At 60.0% G+C, this 21,110-nt stretch overlaps 1 protein-coding gene across 1 annotated transcript in view; it reads right to left on the reverse strand.

The window, feature by feature from the left end:
* The window catches only part of SHANK3 (SH3 and multiple ankyrin repeat domains 3), a 96,603-nt gene that overhangs the window by 51,175 nt on the left and 24,318 nt on the right, over positions 1-21,110 (reverse strand). The window contains exons 4-10 of the mRNA XM_048500124.1: positions 18,992-19,116; positions 13,758-13,832; positions 12,843-13,000; positions 11,612-11,758; positions 11,121-11,413; positions 9,619-9,811; positions 3,416-3,495 (exon numbers count right to left, since the gene is read on the reverse strand). Coding sequence (XP_048356081.1) covers positions 3,416-3,495; positions 9,619-9,811; positions 11,121-11,413; positions 11,612-11,758; positions 12,843-13,000; positions 13,758-13,832; positions 18,992-19,116 — 1,071 coding nt within the window. The remainder of the gene's footprint in view (positions 1-3,415; positions 3,496-9,618; positions 9,812-11,120; positions 11,414-11,611; positions 11,759-12,842; positions 13,001-13,757; positions 13,833-18,991; positions 19,117-21,110) is intronic.

Genomic DNA, 21,110 nt, shown 5'->3' on the forward strand with positions numbered 1-21,110 from the left:
CCCCCCCACCCCCCCCCCCCCCCACCCCCCCCCCCCCCCACCCCCCCCCCCCCCCACCCCCCCCCCCCCCCACCCCCCCCCCCCCCCACCCCCCCCCCCCCCCACCCCCCCCCCCCCCCACCCCCCCCCCCCCCCACCCCCCCCCCCCCCCACCCCCCCCCCCCCCCACCCCCCCCCCCCCCCACCCCCCCCCCCCCCCACCCCCCCCCCCCCCCACCCCCCCCCCCCCCCACCCCCCCCCCCCCCCACCCCCCCCCCCCCCCACCCCCCCCCCCCCCCACCCCCCCCCCCCCCCACCCCCCCCCCCCCCCACCCCCCCCCCCCCCCACCCCCCCCCCCCCCCACCCCCCCCCCCCCCCACCCCCCCCCCCCCCCACCCCCCCCCCCCCCCACCCCCCCCCCCCCCCACCCCCCCCCCCCCCCACCCCCCCCCCCCCCCACCCCCCCCCCCCCCCACCCCCCCCCCCCCCCACCCCCCCCCCCCCCCACCCCCCCCCCCCCCCACCCCCCCCCCCCCCCACCCCCCCCCCCCCCCACCCCCCCCCCCCCCCACCCCCCCCCCCCCCCACCCCCCCCCCCCCCCACCCCCCCCCCCCCCCACCCCCCCCCCCCCCCACCCCCCCCCCCCCCCACCCCCCCCCCCCCCCACCCCCCCCCCCCCCCACCCCCCCCCCCCCCCACCCCCCCCCCCCCCCACCCCCCCCCCCCCCCACCCCCCCCCCCCCCCACCCCCCCCCCCCCCCACCCCCCCCCCCCCCCACCCCCCCCCCCCCCCACCCCCCCCCCCCCCCACCCCCCCCCCCCCCCACCCCCCCCCCCCCCCACCCCCCCCCCCCCCCACCCCCCCCCCCCCCCACCCCCCCCCCCCCCCACCCCCCCCCCCCCCCACCCCCCCCCCCCCCCACCCCCCCCCCCCCCCACCCCCCCCCCCCCCCACCCCCCCCCCCCCCCACCCCCCCCCCCCCCCACCCCCCCCCCCCCCCACCCCCCCCCCCCCCCACCCCCCCCCCCCCCCACCCCCCCCCCCCCCCACCCCCCCCCCCCCCCACCCCCCCCCCCCCCCACCCCCCCCCCCCCCCACCCCCCCCCCCCCCCACCCCCCCCCCCCCCCACCCCCCCCCCCCCCCACCCCCCCCCCCCCCCACCCCCCCCCCCCCCCACCCCCCCCCCCCCCCACCCCCCCCCCCCCCCACCCCCCCCCCCCCCCACCCCCCCCCCCCCCCACCCCCCCCCCCCCCCACCCCCCCCCCCCCCCACCCCCCCCCCCCCCCACCCCCCCCCCCCCCCACCCCCCCCCCCCCCCACCCCCCCCCCCCCCCACCCCCCCCCCCCCCCACCCCCCCCCCCCCCCACCCCCCCCCCCCCCCACCCCCCCCCCCCCCCACCCCCCCCCCCCCCCACCCCCCCCCCCCCCCACCCCCCCCCCCCCCCACCCCCCCCCCCCCCCACCCCCCCCCCCCCCCACCCCCCCCCCCCCCCACCCCCCCCCCCCCCCACCCCCCCCCCCCCCCACCCCCCCCCCCCCCCACCCCCCCCCCCCCCCACCCCCCCCCCCCCCCACCCCCCCCCCCCCCCACCCCCCCCCCCCCCCACCCCCCCCCCCCCCCACCCCCCCCCCCCCCCACCCCCCCCCCCCCCCACCCCCCCCCCCCCCCACCCCCCCCCCCCCCCACCCCCCCCCCCCCCCACCCCCCCCCCCCCCCACCCCCCCCCCCCCCCACCCCCCCCCCCCCCCACCCCCCCCCCCCCCCACCCCCCCCCCCCCCCACCCCCCCCCCCCCCCACCCCCCCCCCCCCCCACCCCCCCCCCCCCCCACCCCCCCCCCCCCCCACCCCCCCCCCCCCCCACCCCCCCCCCCCCCCACCCCCCCCCCCCCCCACCCCCCCCCCCCCCCACCCCCCCCCCCCCCCACCCCCCCCCCCCCCCACCCCCCCCCCCCCCCACCCCCCCCCCCCCCCACCCCCCCCCCCCCCCACCCCCCCCCCCCCCCACCCCCCCCCCCCCCCACCCCCCCCCCCCCCCACCCCCCCCCCCCCCCACCCCCCCCCCCCCCCACCCCCCCCCCCCCCCACCCCCCCCCCCCCCCACCCCCCCCCCCCCCCACCCCCCCCCCCCCCCACCCCCCCCCCCCCCCACCCCCCCCCCCCCCCACCCCCCCCCCCCCCCACCCCCCCCCCCCCCCACCCCCCCCCCCCCCCACCCCCCCCCCCCCCCACCCCCCCCCCCCCCCACCCCCCCCCCCCCCCACCCCCCCCCCCCCCCACCCCCCCCCCCCCCCACCCCCCCCCCCCCCCACCCCCCCCCCCCCCCACCCCCCCCCCCCCCCACCCCCCCCCCCCCCCACCCCCCCCCCCCCCCACCCCCCCCCCCCCCCACCCCCCCCCCCCCCCACCCCCCCCCCCCCCCACCCCCCCCCCCCCCCACCCCCCCCCCCCCCCACCCCCCCCCCCCCCCACCCCCCCCCCCCCCCACCCCCCCCCCCCCCCACCCCCCCCCCCCCCCACCCCCCCCCCCCCCCACCCCCCCCCCCCCCCACCCCCCCCCCCCCCCACCCCCCCCCCCCCCCACCCCCCCCCCCCCCCACCCCCCCCCCCCCCCACCCCCCCCCCCCCCCACCCCCCCCCCCCCCCACCCCCCCCCCCCCCCACCCCCCCCCCCCCCCACCCCCCCCCCCCCCCACCCCCCCCCCCCCCCACCCCCCCCCCCCCCCACCCCCCCCCCCCCCCACCCCCCCCCCCCCCCACCCCCCCCCCCCCCCACCCCCCCCCCCCCCCACCCCCCCCCCCCCCCACCCCCCCCCCCCCCCACCCCCCCCCCCCCCCACCCCCCCCCCCCCCCACCCCCCCCCCCCCCCACCCCCCCCCCCCCCCACCCCCCCCCCCCCCCACCCCCCCCCCCCCCCACCCCCCCCCCCCCCCACCCCCCCCCCCCCCCACCCCCCCCCCCCCCCACCCCCCCCCCCCCCCACCCCCCCCCCCCCCCACCCCCCCCCCCCCCCCCCCCCCCCCCCCCCCACCCCCCCCCCCCCCAACCCCCCCCCCTCCCCATCCCCACTCCCCCCCCCCCCCCCCCCCCCCCCCTCCCCCCCCCCCCCCCACCCCCCCCCCCCCCCGCCCCCCCCCCCCCCCCCCCCCCCCCCCCCCCCCCCCCCCCCCCCCCTTTCCTGCCAAGCTCCTGGCCCTGGGCACGTCTGACAGCCCTCCGCCCACACGCTCCGTCACATGCTGGGACTGAGAAAATGTTCCTTTCCTCCAAGTGTTGCAGCTTGGTTCTACATCCCTGAACGGATGCTGGCCGAACTCCGCTCCTCTCCGTTTCCTAGACAGCCCTTGGATTTCGTCCTCCCCGTCGTCGTAATGACAAAGCAGCTGCCAGAAGCCCCACCAGACCAAACAGAGGCCTCCTCCAACTCACCCCAGAGGCGGCATTTGGCCCTCCGGGCTGTGGACAGCTGGGCAGGCTGTTTGGGGGAGTCGCCTTTCAGTTTCCCCAGGCTTTGGACACACAATGTTAAAAGGGGGCTGCCAGGAGGGGGGGAGGCCGGCAGTTGGCCAGGGGCTATTCCCCCAGGGGCAAAGCAGGCAGTAAATTATCCCTCTGGTGCCCAGGAGAGGGGCTGCAGGATCACAGAGGCAAGTTGGAAAGGAAGCTGGGGGGGTCCTGACCCTCCCCAGGGAGAAATTTCTACAATGGCTGGGTGGTACATAAGAACATAAGAACTAGCCTGCTGGATCAGACCAGAGTCCATCTGGTCCAGCTCTCTGCTACTCGCAGTGGCCCACCAGGTGCCTTTGGGAGCTCACATGCAGGATGTGAAAGCAATGGCCTTAAGAACATAAGAACTAGCCTGCTGGATCAGACCAGAGTCCATCTAGTCCAGCTCTCTGCTACTTGCAGTGGCCCACCAGGTGCCTTGGGGAGCTCACAGGCAGGATGTGAAAGCAATGGCCTTCTGCGGCTGCTGCTGCTCCCGAGCACCTGGTCTGCTAAGGCATTTGCAATCTCAGATCAAGGAGGATCAAGATTGGGAGCCATAAATCAACTTCATCAATCTGTCCAAGCCCCTTTTAAAGCTATCCAGGTGAGTGGCCATCACCACTTCCTGTGGCAGCATATTCCAAACACCAATCACACGTTGTTGCGTGAAGAAGTGTTTCCTTTTATTAGTCCTAATTCTTCCCCCCAGCATTTTCAATGGATGCCCCCTGGTTCTAGTATTGTGAGAAAGAGAAAAAATTTCTCTCTGTCCACATTTTCTACCCCAGGCATAATTTTATAGACTTCAATCATATCCCCCCTCAGACGCCTCCTCTCCAAACTAAAGAGTCCCAAACGCTGCAGCCTCTCCTCATAGGGAAGGTGCTCCAATCCTTCAATCATCCTCGTTGCCCTTCTCTGCACTTTTTCTATCTCTTCGATATCCTTTTTGAGATGCGGCAACCAGAACTGAACACAGGACTCCAAGTGCGGTCGCACCACGGCTGTATAGAAGGGCATGACAATCTTTGCAGTTTTATTATCAATGGTAGCTGCAAAGACAGAGACAGAAGCCCCTGCAGGAGGAACTGGGAACCCCTCGGAGAGGGCAAGAGGTGGAACAGGGCTTGCAGGTCAGAGTAGGCCTGTACCACCACACTTGATGCCAGCAAGAGACCAGCTGCATCTTATGCGCCCAGGTGGGTGCCAGGCCTAGTCAACCTTGTCTTGCTGTCAGAGCAGCTTGGAGAGTCTACGACTATGTGAAGAAGAGTTTAGGTTTATATCTCCCCTTTTCTCTCCTGTAAGGAGACTCAAAGGAGCTTACAAACTCCTTTCTTTCTCCACCCACAACAAACACCCTGTGAGGTGGGTGGGGCTGAGAGAGTTCTGAGAGAACTGTGACTAGCCCAAGATCACCCAGCTGGCATGTGCTGGAGTGCACAGGCTAATCTAATTCCCCAGATAAGCCTCCATAGCTCAAGTGGCAGAGCGGTGAACCAAACCCAGATCTCCTGCTCTTAACCACTACGCCAGGGGTCTGCAACCTGTGGCTCTCCAGAGGTTTATGGACTACAACTCCCATCAGTCCCTACCAGCATGGCCAATTGCCAATCAGCAGGGGCTGATGGGAGTTGTAGTCCATGAACCTCTGGAGAGCCACAGGTTGCAGACCACTGCACTACGCCATGCTGAAAGGGCTGGGAAGAAGCAGATGTGTACATTCCTTTTTGCTGGCTGGTTTCCTGCTGAAATCCCTTCCACACAAAACTATTTTTCTGCATGGGGGGGGGGGGGCTTTAGGGGGTCCTTAGTGTACTCTTAGATACACATCTAGAACTGCAGAAGGAGCAGGAATTGGGGAGGGCAACTCTGGATCAGAGGAGCTGCCGGCAGGGAGTAAAGGGCGCCGCCCTCCCCGGAGCTCCTCGACACATGCTGACGGCCTCCCGAAGTTGTGGCTCGGAACAAAGAAGTCTGCTGGACTCTGCTGTGCCCACGAGAGGGGTGGACTCTGCTTTGGAGCGGATCTTGACCCGACAGACTTGGAGGTGCAGCAGAGCCCCAAACGTCCCAGCAGCACCCGGCAGATTCCGAGAACGGCCGCCGCCTCTTTCCCTTCCTCAGGTACGCTCCGGCCCTTGGCTCGCCTGCTGCCCTTGCTCCTTCTCAAGCCCTGAGACCCACCACACCTTCCTCTTTCCTCCTTCCTCCTTATGAGGAGAGGCTGCAGATTGGAGTCTATCAAATTATGCATTGGGGGTAGAAAATGTGGACAGAGAGACATTGTTCTCTCTTTCTCACAACACTAGAACCAGGGGGCATCCATTGAAAATGCTGGGGGGAAGAATTAGGACTAATCAAAGGAAACACTTCTTCACGCAACGTGTGATTGGTGTTTGGAATATGCTGCCACAGGAGGTGGTGACGGCCACTAACCTGGATGGCTTTAAAAGGGGCTTGGACAGATTTATGGAGGAGAAATTCGATTTGCGCTGGCTACCCATCTTGATCCTCGCCCGATCTGAGATTGCAAATGCCTGAAGCTTGACCATGATTAACTCCAGGAGCAGCAGCAGCAGCAGAAGGCCATTGCTTTCACCTCCTGCAGGTGAGCTCCCCAAGGCACCTGGGGGGCCACTGCGAGTAGCAGAGAGCTGGACTAGATGGACTCTGGTCTGATCCAGCTGGCTTGTTCTTAGGTTCTTATGTTCTTATGTTCCTCTCCCAGGCCAATGAAAGGCCCTTCCCCCGCCCTCGCTGGGGACTTCCGGTGCCTCAGGGGCTTCAGCATGGACTCGCGGGTGACACTTAATCCCAGGGGTTCTTTTCACCCTTCCTGCGCCTCTTCCACAGCTGCAACGGGGCCCACAGGGCAACGACCATGAGTGCTGTGTACGTCCCCTACATGGATGAAGGGCTGAGGGACCGACCGGGGAAGTTGGCCGGCGCAAGGAGGAGGGAGCCAGGGGTCCCCAGAGGACTTGAACCAGCCCCACCCACCCGCCTGCCAGCACCTTTGCCTGCTGGGAGCTCTGTCTGCAACGGGTTCCCTCCACAGACTCATTTAGCAGCTACATTTGCAGTGGCTTCAGGAATGATGATTTCATTCATTCACTTCATTTACATAAATCCAAATTCTTCTTCTTCTTCTTCTTCTTCTTCTTCTTCTTCTTCTTCTTCTTCTTCTTCTTCTTCTTCTTCTTCTTCTTCTTCTTCTTCTTCTTCTTCTTCTTCTTCTTCTTCTTCTTCTTCTTCTTCTTCTTCTTCTTCATTTATACCCCACTTCTCTCTTCAACAGAGGCCCCCCATGCCTCGCGCTAATCTCAGCGCGCGTCATTTCTGGCGCGCGCCCGGGCTTCCCCAGAGCGCGGGGTCATCAAAAGGTGCTGTTTTGAAGAGTGCCAGAAATGACGCGTGCTGAGGGGGTGCGACGGCGGCAGCATCGGGGCGGCTGTGTTGTCGCTGCCCCTGTAGTGGGGAGTGCCGGGGGACCCCGCGCTACTTGGCGACAGTAGCGCGCGGCAGATGGTAAGTGGGGAAACGCTCAGAGACCCAAAGCGGCTCAGGCTAGCCCCCCATGCCGGCCAGCAGGTTTTTGGGAAGAGGAGGATTTTGGCTTTGGGTGTCCGAGAATCTAGCCAAGACAATCTGACGCCCCTCCCCCCCGCCCCCCGGCTTCATCCTTGCGTGCTGACTCATCCGTCGAGCAGAATTTTGCGATCCACAGTCACTCACTGTTCTTTTGCATGCAAATGGAAAGGACAGTCATTTGTCCGTTCCATTCTCTTGTCATTTGATATTTTTAAAGGGCATTTCATCTTTTGTCATTTCAGGGCTGCATCCTGGCAGAAGGAAGAGGCTGTTGTGATCAGGGAAGCTGGGCCTTCGTGAACGGAAGCCCCCCCCCCCCGGGGGGGCTTGCCCCTTTCCAGGGGGCAAAGCACCGGCTTCTTGGGAAAGCCCTGTGGCCACAGAGATAAGAAGAAGAAGAAGAAGAAGAAGAAGAAGAAGAAGAAGAAGAAGAAGAAGAAGAAGAAGAAGAAGAAGAAGAAGAAGAAGAAGAAGAAGAAGAGGAGGAGGAGGAGGAGGAGGAGGAGTTTTGGATTTATATCCCCCCTTTCTCTCCTGCAGGAGACTCAAAGGGGCTGACAATCTCCTTGCCCTTCCCCCCTCACAACAAGCACCCTGTGAGGTAGGTGGGGCTGAGAGAGCTCCGAGAAGCTGTGACTAGCCCAAGGTCACCCAGCTGGCGTGTGCGGGAGTGCACAGGCTAATCTGAATTCCCCAGATAAGCCTCCACAGCTCAGGTGGCAGAGCTGGGAATCAAACCCGGTTCCTCCAGATTAGATACACGAGCTCTTAACCTCCTACGCCACTGCTGCTCCTTGGCTGCCTCAGCTGCTTCTGAGGCCACTGTGATGTTTGAGGACTGCTTGTTTAAGGACTGCCCTTGTTGGCTTTCGAACCATGGAGCACTGCGGGAGCCCGTCTTTCACGAAGAGGCAACTCACACAAGCCACGAACACGCAAAGACCCACAGCAAGGACTTGTCCACGGACCCCAACCCCAAAAGGACCAGTGGGGCCTACAGAAACATTCGGCTGCCTATAGACGCAAACTCCACATAGGCTGTGAGAGGAACACACACACAATCTGCCTCCTGGGATTATTCCGGCAGCCTCCCCCCCGCCCCCCGCCCCAATGAGTCTGTTTGGAGAAAATTCGGGCACGGATGATTCACATGAATAAAATTGAAGAAGTTGACACCCCAAAAGAGACCACAGACATGGAGGCCGGGGACAAAACAGGGAGCGGCAGAGGCCACCCTCCTTCTGACCCCATAACCTCTCCCTTCAGACCCCCCAAGAAAGCATTTGTGGATGCCATTTATAGTCTACAAGTGACAGAATTTTCTAAGTAACGTCCAATGATACAGTTTACCTGCCTAACTATTGGATAGAGAGTTCTCTACCCTAATCACCGCAGCCAAGAAAACATGCTCCCCCCTGTATTTTTCTCTCCCATTTGAACGGGGCCACTTGGCACACTACCTGTGTTGCTTAATAAACCCTGTTCAAAGGAGAGCCATAATGCTCGCCAGGTTCAATGTTATGCCTTCTGCCTTGTTACATGGCAGATTTAATAAGCAAGAAAAGGCTAAAAGATTGTGCCCATGTAATCTCTGGCCCACCAATGACTGCACTGTCTCAGATTCAAGGAAATCAGATCCAAGTATGTGAATCTCACTCCTTTACATTTACCCCATCTCCCCGATTTATTTAGATTACGCTACTTGTTGGACAACCCTGATCCTTCTCTCTGTATGATAGTGGCAGACTTTCTCCTGGAAATTACTAAACGCCAGTAGATTTCCTTCGTCCTATCATGGATATCCTGTATTGTATATGCTTTTTAATCTGTTTTTATTATTGTTGTACTGTTGTCTATGCCAATAAAGGCTTGCTTCTAGTTGTCAGTTTACCTGCCTGTGTTTTGAATGTACTTTTGATTTGTACTTCAGAAATCTCTGCAATGCTCTGGAGCCTATTTTAATATGCCTAATAAAGGTTGTTGTTGTTGTTGTTGTTGTTATTAGTCCACCTCATTCACTGGAACCAAGTCAGGACAATCCATCAGGGGGGAACAGGCGACAGACAGAGGGACGGGGGTGGGGCTGTCGGGGTGGGGGGAGGGTCACGACCCCCTGGGAAGCCTGTGGTCTGAAGGCCCCAGGTGGGACCCCGGCCCTCAGGACAGCACGAATCCACGAGAGTTGGGACCAGCCCAGAAACAGGGCTGCTGCACTCACCCCCTTTCCTCCTCCGCATCGAGGCTTGGAATCAAGAAACAAAGGACAAAGCATCAGTGGCAGGAACTGCGGGCTGGTGACCCCTGGCATGCTGCCCCACGGCCTCGCATTCAGGCCAAGGGTGGAACCGGGCAGCGGGCATCCCAGGGTGTGCCCCATGCACTCTTACCGGGGAAGCAGCAGCGCAAGCACGTCCCCTCTCTGCTGGGGTCCTCGGCCCCGCATGCAACATTTCCCATGCAGTTTCTTGCACACACCAAGTGCCACGGCGGCAAGGAGCCCTCGGAGGAAGCCGGCTGAGACCTTTGCTGGCCAGAGCAGGGCTCACGGGCTCTTGCCACGCTCCCCTTCCACAGGCCAAACCAAGCTGGACCCTGCCCCCGCCTCCCCGGCCCTCCCAGCCTGCTCACTGTGCCCACAGCCCCCCCGGTTGGGCTGAACACATCTGGGGCTCCCAAGCAAACCTGAGCCATGAAACTGCCTATCTTTTGCCCCTGTCTTCCGGGAACAAGACGCCACTCCTGAGTTGGGGAATAGGGGGGGAGGGGAGGGGGAAAAGGCGCTCCCTTCTTGGCCAAGATTAAATGGAGGATGCACCCACTAGGTAGACTGTCCCTGGGGCAGGGAGGGCTCTGGTTGTGGGAGGCCAACGCTGCTGGCCCTTGCAGGGCATCTCTCCAAACAGCAACGTTCTGACTCCTCTGTCAGGGGTGCTCCTCCGAGCCCCGCCCCCTTTGCACCCCAAAGACCCCCCCAGCCGGGCCAAGACTGCACAGAAGCGACAGGCTGACTTTGAGAGTCCAGCAAAGGGGCGGGAGCCAAACGGGACGGGGCCTGCCTGACCACAGATGCCGCAAAGACAGCCTGCAGGGGCCACAGCTTGTGCGAGGCAGGGGCGTGGCAGAGCCCCCCAAACCGCCTGCATCTAAAATGAGTGGGGGGTGGGGGTGGCTGAGCTGCTCCCCAGCAACTGCTCCCCCCGCCCCACCAGATTGATCCAAATGCCCACAGTTCTGAGGAAAGGCACCCCCAAGGACGGGAGGCGTGGCGTGGCGTTTCCTGCTCTCTAAGTCCCAAGGAGGAGCAGAGAGAGCAGTGCCCCCCCCCGCCCCGCCCCCCCAGGCGCTAGTCAGTCTTCACAAAGGCCAGGTTGGGGAGAAAGCTCGTCTCCCCAGGAGCCTTTGCCGGGGAAGGGGCGCTGGTTATGCTAGCTGGAGAGAGCGGGAATGCTGTGGGGAAGGGAAAGGAAAACCTGGCCCTGGCTCCTCCGCTCGGCAGGCAGGCGGAGCAGCGTCCTTTGGAGAAGCCGGGAAGTCACCTGCGCTGTCACAAGGAAGAAGCAGGAGGCGACGAAGGGGGGCGGGCAAAATAGGAGGGGTGGGAGAGCCAAGGGCCTGTGTGGGGAACACTACGAAGGCCCTTGGGCGGATGGGGGGGGGTTCTCAGAAGGGAGCACAGGGCTCGGAAGCCGGGACAGCTGGAAGGGGCGAAGCCTGGAGAGAAAGCCCAGACTGGGCCACGGAAAGAGAGGGATTTGCGTGGCACGGCTTCCAGTGGCACGGCTGGAGGGAAGGGGAGTGAGGCAGAGGACCACTCACAGCTGGTTCCTGGCATGACAAAAGTCAGGCTCTGTGGGGCATGTAGCGGGGGGGGGGAATTGTGGTGGGGGGTGAGCAAGGACAGGAAAACCTGCAGGACATTCTGGGAGCGGTCTCAGAAGTGTGTGTGTGTGGTGGGGGGGGTGCCGTTGCTCATGCGCACCAGCCCGGCCATGCATGCACTCCCACCCACCCACCCCGCACCTGCCCGGCACGATGCGCCCGGACTCACCCAGCTCTTCCAGCTCCGCGGTCATGGACTTGGAGCGCAGGGTCAGCGTGGTGCTGGGGGCCCTCTTGGGCGGCGGCGGGGCTGAAAGGAAGAGAGAGGGCATCTTGCACTTCCGGTCCAGGATCTTGCGGGGCGTGGCCAGGTGGAGGTGCCACTTGGTCTCCACGGCCTGGATCTCCTCGTATTCGCGGGACGAGGAGTCGCACTGTTGCAGGATCTTGTGCAGGCTGCGCGTGGAGGCGAACGGCTTCATGGTCCCGCGGCCGGGGAGGGGGTGCTCCGGCCAGGCCCCCCTGCCCCGTCGTTTGGGAGGCTCCGGGCCACGGGTGCGAAGACGGAGAAAGCCTGCTCACTTCTGCCTCTCCCGGCTGGCCGGCAGGCATCCCCCCGGGCACGCCATTGGCAGAGTGACTCCCACGGTCTGGCCTGGCTCTCAGGTGCCCGGTCTCAGGGTTAGAGGAGATTCCATCCCCCTGCCCAGCCTGGCTCACGGATGGGCACCGGCGGGCATGTGGCTCTTGGGGCCGCCCTGCCCACGCAGGCCGGGTGGGAAGCCAGCGGGCAGGGGTAGCCGGAGGGACTCCCTAGCTGGCCCACCCAGCAGCGACGACGATGATGATGCCGGGGAGCGGCTCCATCTGCCATGGGGTGTGGAGAAGCGGAAAGCTCTCGCTGGCTGGCTGGCTCATCACTTCGCCTGCTCGGTCCTACCCATAACAATGCGGGCTTCAACGCTCAGGCGTTGCCATAGAAACCGGAGCTTCAAGCCTCTGCCGGAGACGGGCGGGCGGGCATCAGAGACCCCAAAACAGGGAGGGGCGGGGGAGCAGAGAGGGGGAGGCCCACACAGCTCTCGCCAGACCCCAGGTGGAAGATCAGGACAAGACCCAGCCTCGCCCCCCCACCCCCAAGAGCCCAGTCCAGCGGCTCCCAATGCCACCGCCTGCAAGACGTCGTGCCGTCAAGCCCGGGCACAGGAAACAACTGACTCGTGCCAGCCCACTCCACCAGGAACACCTCCTGGCACAGACCGCCTCATCCCACCCGGCAAGGAAGGGCTCCCGGCCCCATCCTGCACAGGGACGGCTGCCTCTCTGCCGCCACGAGTGCCGGGGAAGTGCCCAACGCTCCTCTCCTCTCCGCCTGGGTGCCGCTGGAGGGCCCTGGCTGGGGTCTGCCTCAGCCCAGGGGCCGCTCCTCAGCAGGCGCGGTGAGCAGGATCGGCTCCACAGATGGGAGGCGGGCATTCGTGCAGCAGCAACCAAACTGCAGCTTGGGGAGCCTCTCTCCTTCCAGCCCACCCACCCACGCCTCTCTCTTCTCCCCCCGGGCTGCTGAGGGCACCCTCCCTTCTGCTGGGGACCCCCGGAGCGCCTCCCCCACCACTAAAAACGGGCACAGGAGCTGTCACTCCTCTCAGCCTTTGCGGGGGAAGGGCTCTGCCTCCCCTCCCCAGCAATTCCCCCCCCCCCCATGCTTGCAACAGGCAGTGCTATCCTGCCACTGAGGGTTGTGGTGGTGGGGTGTGTGTGCTTGGGGGGGGGGGGGTTAGCAACTGCCCTGGACGTTAGGCAAAGCTTTGTGCCTTTCCTCGGGGATGGGGTGGGGGCAAAAAAGGGCGAAGAAAGGGTGCCATTGGGGGCACGTGTAGCCCCATCCTCAGAACAGCCGCCAGCTCACCTCACCTCACCCCCCCTTCTTATCTTTCCTCAGAGCCCCCACATGAGCACTGCCAAGCTCCCCCAGCTTTTGCAGACCTCAAGTCCTCCGTAGGATCCTGGGTGCTCCCGGGCACCTGCTCTACCCCAAGGGAGGAGGGGTGTCCGGCCCAGGCCCCGGTAGAGGCCCCACGACAGCCCCCCGGAAGCCAGATTCTGTGTCTGAACAATTGGACACCTCTGGACACCTCTGAGGGTCCCCCTTTCTCCAGCCTGGTTCGGGGTGGGAGCCAGCGTGGTTAAGAGCAGTCAGATCCTAATCTGGAGAACCGGGCTTGATTCCCCACTCCTCCAGCTGAGTGGCAGAGGCTTATCTGGTGAACCGGATGTGTTTCCGCACTCCTACATTCCTGCTGGGTGAACTTGGGCTACTCACAGCTCTCTCGGAACTCTCTCAGCCCCACCTGCCTCACAAGATGTCTGTTGTGGGGAGAGGAAGGGAAAGGAGCTCGTAAGCCCCCTTGAGTCTCCTTACAAGAGAGAAAGGTGGAGTATAAATCCAAAACCCTTCTTCTTCTAAGATGCGCAGGGGAGGGGCTCCATCCGCCCGGCACCAGGGGTCCCCCACGTGGCTTATTGCGCACTGCTTCTCAAGGGACTAGCAGCCTCCTTTCCCGCTGAGAGGGTGGAGCCCCACGGCTAGTGGCCTCCTGAGCCCCCTTCAAAAGGCTGCAGTTGCAGAAACAGGGAGGACGAGCCCTGCGGGGCTTGCTGGTGCAGGACTGCCAACCTCCAGGGGGCGGCTGGAGGTCTCCCACGGCTACAACCAACCCCCAGGCAACCGAGATCAGCCCCCCCCCCCCCGGATAAAATGGCCGGTTTGGAAGGTGGCCTCTTTGTGGCACGAGGCCTTACGGAAGCCACTCCCTCCAAGCCCAAATCCTCCAGGTATTTCCCAACCAGGAGCTGGCAAACCTACCCCTGGGGGGCGATCTGGAACGGGAGGGCTGCCCCAGGCGCCACAGGAGACCCCCAGAACAGCTTTTCCTTCTGGCTGTTGGCAGGGAAGGGGCCAGGGCAGAAGCCAGCCCTCGTTCTGTTCATCTCCATGGGCAACGAGGCACAACAAGCCCCTGGAGATTTGGGGGTGGGATGGAGCCTCAGGGGGAGGGAGGGGCTTCAGGAGGCTATAAGGCCACAGGGTCCACCACCCCCCCCAAGCAGCTGTTTTCTCCAGGAGAACTGGGAATCCGTTGCAGCGCTGAGAGATCTCTGGGCCGTACTTGGAGTTGGCAACCTACCTGGAGAAGAAACCTCAAGAAGGCTGGTTCAAGGAAGGAAGGAAGGAAGGAAGGAAGGAAGGAAGGAAGGAAGGAAGGGAGGGAGGGAGGGAGGGAGGGAGGAAGCGAGGAAGGGAGGGAGGAAGGAAGGAAGGGAGGGAGGGAGGGAGGGAGGAAGGGAGGGAGGGAGGGAGGGAGGTTGCAACCCTGAAATGTTGGTGCTGCTAGCCTAAAAACTGCGCCCTCTGCAGGCCAAAAACGAAAAAACACTGAAAATACAAAAAACCCAACTAACGAACCTGCAGTTTTTGCGTCCGCCACAAGGGGGGCACCTTGGGCAACTGCCCACTTTGCCCAATGGGAGGAATGCCTCTGGCCCGAGGTCACCCAGCAGACTTCCTGTGGAGAAGCGGGGCAGCAAATCCAGTTCAGCAGGTAAGAGCTCATTGCTCATGTGGAGGAGCGGGGAATCAAACCCGGTTCTCCAGATTAGAGCGCACCACTCTCAACCGCTACGCCACACTGGCCCTCAGCCCATTCCTGAGAATTGCAACCCTGTGACGGACCACAGGAGACACTCCGCTCCTTCACTTCCTTCCAAAGGGTGGAAAACTGGAGCAGCTTGTTGTGAAAGTAAGGAAAAGCCGACTTCCTAGCACGATAACTGCAACAAAGCAGGCTGCCCCCAGCGATCCTTGGAAGTAAACCAGAATCTTTAGTGGCCTGAATTCACAGGGATCCAGATTCTTCCCTGCTTCAACAACACCAGATATGTGGTTAACCAATCTTTTTCTTTTTCAATCACAAGAGGATAACTGCAGGAATTCCGGAGGAGACATCTACTAGACTCCAGGGCAGACCTGGGCATTATACGGCCCACGGGCCACATCCGGCCCGCCGGATGACCCTGACTGGCCCCTCTGCCTTGCTGGGGGGAGCGAGGCGCTTTTGAAAGCCCCGCAGAAGCTGGTTGCCTTGGCTGCTGGCTTCTGCGGGGCTTTCAAAAGGACCTCGTCCCCCTGCCTTTTGGCCCGGCCCTCCACAATATTTTCTGTTTCTTATGCGGCCCTATGGAAAAAATAATTGCCCATGCCTGCTCCAGGGCAATACAGCTGCAGCACGAACTCACGCGGTCCCACCTGGCTCTGGGAAGCTAGGCAGAGGGAGCCCCCCACCCCCCCCACCCCCAAAGTAGAAGATAAGCCTGGTGAAATCTGACAGTGCTGTGGAAGGCGTGTCATGCAGCAGTACAGGGGGGAAGGAAGGAATGGATGCTCCAGAACTGTAATCCAATCACAGAAGGCGTCTTCTAATCCTGGGTGGTGGGGCTGGGGGCTTCCGGCCATCCCCACAGATTTTAGCTGTAAGATTATCCCCAGGCACTTTTAACACTTTCCCCGTCCCTCTCCTCTAAAACGGCCAAGAGTCTCTGCTCACAGACAGGAAAAAGGATCTGTCTGAAATGCAGGACTCTCTACTGGTCCAGAAAAGACGCCCCAGCCACTGATGGAGGGACAGGGTGGCCAACCAGCAATTGCCTAGATCAGTGATGGCGAACCTATGGCACGGGTGCCAGAGGTGGCGCTCAGAGCCCTCTCTGTGGGCACGCGTGCACAGAGTTCATCATGGGGGGGCGGGCGAAAATTGCCCCCCCCCACATTAGAGGAAAGAGGGCCCAGATGTTAAGAGCCAGAAAAAGCGGGGGGGGGGGACCTTCAGCGGCTGGTCCCTCCAAAGGCCCGGCGGAACAACTCCGTCTTACAGGCCCTGCGGAAGTCGCCAAGGTCCCGCAGGGCCCGGGCAGCTGGAGGAAGAGTGTCCCACCAGGCTGGGGCCAGAGCCGTAAAGGCCCTGGCCCGTGTGGAGGCCAGCCACATCATTGAGGGGCCAGGGACCACCAGTAGATTGGCCTCAACCGAATGGAGAGGCCGTGTAGGAACAAAATTGCCCCCCACGCACACATCTTGGCTGGCCTGGGCGGCTGGGCACGACACGTAGGTAACCCTGTTCTGTTACACTCCACTGATTTTCATGGGAAGAACTAAAGCACAATCCTTTACCTGGGAGTAAGCTCGGTTGCTGACAATGGGGCTTGCTTCTAAACCCTCCTAGGGTCATGATTCACCCATTCGAAGCGTTGCATGATTGCTTCAAAGCAAAGCCGCCGACTACCACCAAGCTTACTCCCAAGTAATGTGCGCCTCGGAGCCAGCCGTTTTTTTTCTAAACTAAAACCTCAGTATTGAGGTTAAATTGCCACGTTGGCACTTTGCGATAAATAAGTGGGTTTTGGGTTGCAGTTTGGGCTGCACTCGGTCTCGAAAAGGTTCGCCATCGCTGGGTTAGCCCAATCTTGGCCCATGATGCATGACACACTTTCCTTTCCTGCACAACGGGGTTGTAGTGGGGTCTTCACACGTTTTTGTTTCTCTGTTTTTCTCTGTCGAAATCCCCTTGAGGTCACCACAAGTCTATTACGATTTGACTGTACTTTCTACCCAGGCTTCCTAAAGCTCCCCATCCTCACCAGCTCCCTAACAGGACAATTTTCCCAGCGGCTTTAACTCAAGGCCAAGGCAGCAAAAGGCAAAGAGAAATCGGGAGCAGACGTCAATTCTTCCAATGGCTCCAACAACGACACCCTGTTTCTCACTGGATTTATTCATACCTGACCTTTCCAGAAGTGCACACAAGGTGATGTGCAACAAATAATTTGAAATTCAACGATCACACAAAAATTAAAGAATAGAAACAGCACTTCTTCGCTCAAAAACTGCTCCACTGCCGGAGGCTGGAGGGATTAGACATATTTGTGGAGGGCAGGTCTATCCAAGACTACTGGTCATGAGGGCCAAAGGGAGCTTCCACATCTGGGGGCAGTCATTCTCCAAGCACACGTGGCTGAGAGGCCTGCTGGGAGCATCTGTTTGGCTACTGCATGAAATAGGATGATGGAGTAGATGGATCCAGAGGTGGGATCCAGCAGGTTCTCACCAGTTCCCGAGAGTGGGTTACTAATTATTGGTGTGTGCCGAGAGGGGGTTTCTAATTGGGTCTGCTTTTCCATTAGAAATTCCATTCGGTCCAAAAATCATAAAGTCCTGTTGTTTCCTATGTGGCTGGTTAGCGAAGGTAGAAAACGGGATAATTCTCCCTGTTGGGCTGTTTTAAAAACATGTTTTACAAATATGGTCAAGTTCCTTGTTTAAGGAAAGTATCCTTCTTTTGATTTCTAGAAACAAAATTATGTATTTGAAAGTATTAAGTATTGGACAGGCAGTCAATTAGAGGAGAAGTAGTTGTTTCTGTTGGCCGTAGACGATAGGACTTGCTCTAATGAGTTTAAATTATGGACAGAAAGATACCAGCTGGAAATTAGGAACTTTTTTTTTACAGTAAGAGTTTTTTACAGTAACAGAGAAATTATTAGTGCCCCGCCCCCGGAATGCCCGGCCATGCCCCCGTTGTGCCCCGCCCAGCCCCATTGGCGCTACGCCACTGTTTGAATCCCACCACCATGGGAACCTGTTACTAAAAATTTTGGATCCCACCACTGGATAGATCACTGGTCTGACCTGGAAGGGCTGGCCGTCCAATAATCAGAACTTGTGCAATTTCAGCTTTGGAAAAAGGTAGCCTTTTTGCCTGAAGGTGCAAAGCGAGCAGCTTCTCCAGACCATTCTTGCTTGAACCTCCCTGCAAATAGCAGCCTTCACAGTGGATGGCAGCTACAGCCCCTGTTTCCATCACTCTTCTGCCAGCCACGAAGGTGGGCTGTGGACCGAAGCGGCCGAGCTGCACAACAAGGAAACCTTCCCCGTCCCAGCACTGACCCTCCGTAAAAGGGCAGGAAGGCGGGGCTGTTGCTTCCGGCTGGATCCATGAATCAGTAGCAGGATATCCCCATATCTGAGGAAGCGGCTGTCAGTTGAGGGAGGCAAAACTAGACTAATCCCAGGTCTGTGGCAGCTCTGTGCAGTTTCTGTGGTAGAACCCACAAGGGTGATTGATTGATTGATTGATTGATTGATTGATTGATTGATTGATTGATTGATTGATTGATTGATTGATTGATTGATTGATTGATTGATTGATTGATTGAATATACCGCCCTCCCCCTAAGGGCTCAGGGCGGTTCACAACAAGGTTAAAACATACATTCAGGGGAGGGCGGTTTATAAACCCAATCAATAATAATAATAATAATAATAATAATAATAATAATAGTAATAATAATAATAATAATAATAATAATAAAAACATGGTTGAAATATCAGTGTTGGAAGAGAATTATAATACCAAAAATCAATGGGAACAATGGAAAATGTATATAAACAAGAAATACCATATCCAAAGCAAAGTATTTAAGCAAAGGGATACTAAATTAAAAATAGAGTACGCACAGAAGGAAGTACAATTAAAGAGTAATCGATAGAATCGTCTAAATTATACTTATTGTGGTTTTTTTCTTGTTGTTTGACTATTTGTTGTTAGTTATTAACTTGTGTGATATGATGATGTATCAATATTTGTATAACTTTGTATAATTTTGTTTCCTTTTCTTGTATTATTCTTAACTTTCTTTTCTATAATAAAGCATTTTAAATTAAAAAAAAGAAAAGAAATATCAGTTACCTAAAAACAGAACCCATTTAAAAATGTGGATGGCGTCTGGCTACCCTCCCTTCCCCTCCCCTTGTGTCCACAGGAGGCCAGATGACTTGGTAGATGTATTTTTAACCAGGCTGGCCAAACGCCTGGCGGAACAGGTCCGTCTTGCAGGCCCTGCGGAAACTCTGTAAGTCCCGCAGGGCCCTGATCTCCCTACGGATCCCGTTCCACCAGGTAGGGGCCAGGGCTGAAAAGGCCCTGCCCCTCGTCGAGGCCAGCCTGATGGACCCTCTTTCTCCCCACATCAACTTCCAGAACTCACTTCAATCAGGAAGTCTCCTGTGCGAAGTCCTGCTCGCCAGGCCACGCCCTCCACGTCCACGGATTCCAGGTATTGGAGTGCTGGGAAAGCAGGGGTGGGAGTGAACTCCTCGATTGGAGTCTCGGCTGAAACAAAAAGGGTGCGGGTCAGAAAAAGTGTGCAAATGTCCACAGGACCAACATTCTGCCATGCATGGTGTGAAACGGAACTTGCCAGACAGATACACTGCTTGCGCAGATACACTGAGCTTTCAGTCTGTTGCAACAACCAAACCAAGATAATATGTAGGGTGTTGTGGGTTTTCCAGCTCGTATGTCCGTGTTTCAGTAGCATTTTCTCCTGACGTTTTGCCTGCATCTGTGGCCACAGATGCAGGCAAAACATCAGGAGAAAATGCTACTGGAATGCAGCCATACAACCAGTGGTGGGATCCAAAAATTTTAGTAACATGTCCCCATGGTGGTGGGATACAAACTGTGGCGTAGCGCCAATGGGGCTGGGTGAGGCACGACGGGGGCATGGCCGGGCATTCCGGGGGTGGGGCATTCCTGGGCGGGGCAGTGGCAAGGATGCAGCCGCTGCGCTGGTCCTTGGGCAGGAAACGAATGCACGCTAGTTCTGCGCGCTACTGCTGAGAGGAGGGCGTAACTAAGGCAAAAATCATGTGGCAAAATCACCAATTAGTCACCCCCTCTCGACACACACAAATAATTAGTAACCTATTCTCGGGAACCTGTGAGAACCTGCTGGATCCCACCTCTGCATACAACCCAGAAAACCCACAACAACCCTGGTGATTCCGGCCATGAAAGCCTTCAAACGATACAAGATAATATGTTTCCTTCAGTGAAGGAATGGACTTGCAAGCCCTTCCATAATGAGAGATTCCACTCTTGCATCCAATTTGAAAATCTAGATTAAACATTTTCAAAAGGTTTCACCCGTGCAAACTGTTCAGCAGTAGAGCTCTCCGGGTTTTCTCTATCAAAGGACGACTATCCAACTTTTAAATCTGATCATGGAAACAAGTAAGGGAGAGAGTTGGGTTCTTTGAGCTTTATCCAGCTAACCGGATTGAAAACCTGCAGAGACTTTTATCTTTTATTTTAAAAAGAAATAGTTCTTTTTATTATGCAAGACAGCAGAAAATATCGGCGTGTAAATGTTAACCCTGCAACTACTGTAAGAATAAAGGCTACAAATATCAAAGTCCCTAGGACTGCTTACTCACATTATAGCAAGTAGCAGCTTTAAATGCAAATCAAGTTTCAGTTTTTTGACTCGCTGCTTTCAGGAATGATCACAAAGCCCGTGTGATGCACACAAAAACCTTATCCAGCTTTCTTCTGGGACTTCCATCCGGAGAAATGTGATTTGCTTATCACAGGAGTACATTTTTATAGGGAAAAAAAATTCAATCTTATCTTTTTTCCAGATGTGTTCTATCATAATTATGTGATTATTACCTAGATAAGCAGTTGGTTCTCAACTAAATATGAGATAAACAACACAAGTGCCAGTAAGCTAATCGGCATGGACAGATGAGTAACATCTGATCAAACAAGATAAGCAGGACAATCTCAAGTTTTAACCTCTATTAAAAAGCAAGGAATCTAACTTTTCTGTAAATGTTTCAATTAACAATCTAAGACAGTGGTGGCAAACCTTTTTGAGACCGAGTGCCCAAATTGCAACCCAAAACCCACTTATTTATCGCAAAGTGCCAACACAGCAATGTAACCTGAATACTGAGGTTTTAGTTTAGAAAAAACGGTTGGCTCTGAGGCATGCGTTACTCGGGAGTAAGCTTGGTGGTAGTTGGTGGCTTGGCTTTGAAGCAACTCTTCGAATGGGTGAATCACAACCCTAGGAGGGTTTACTCAGAAGCAAGCCACATTGCCAGCAACCGAGCTTACTCCCAGCTAAAGGATCGCGCTTTAGTTCTTTGCATGAAAATCAGTGGGGTTTAACAGCGCTTGACAGGGTTACCTACACTGCTTCCCCAAAACGAGGCCTTAGGTTTAATGCTAATAATTGAGCCCAGCGGCCCAGGCCAGCCTAGATGTGTGTGTGTGTGTGTGGGGGGGGGGGGGTGATTTCCCTCCCCCTACATGATGAA

The sequence above is a fragment of the Sphaerodactylus townsendi genome, linkage group LG06, assembly GCF_021028975.2.
Source record: "Sphaerodactylus townsendi isolate TG3544 linkage group LG06, MPM_Stown_v2.3, whole genome shotgun sequence".
In the NCBI taxonomy this organism is placed as follows: Eukaryota; Metazoa; Chordata; class Lepidosauria; order Squamata; family Sphaerodactylidae; genus Sphaerodactylus; species Sphaerodactylus townsendi.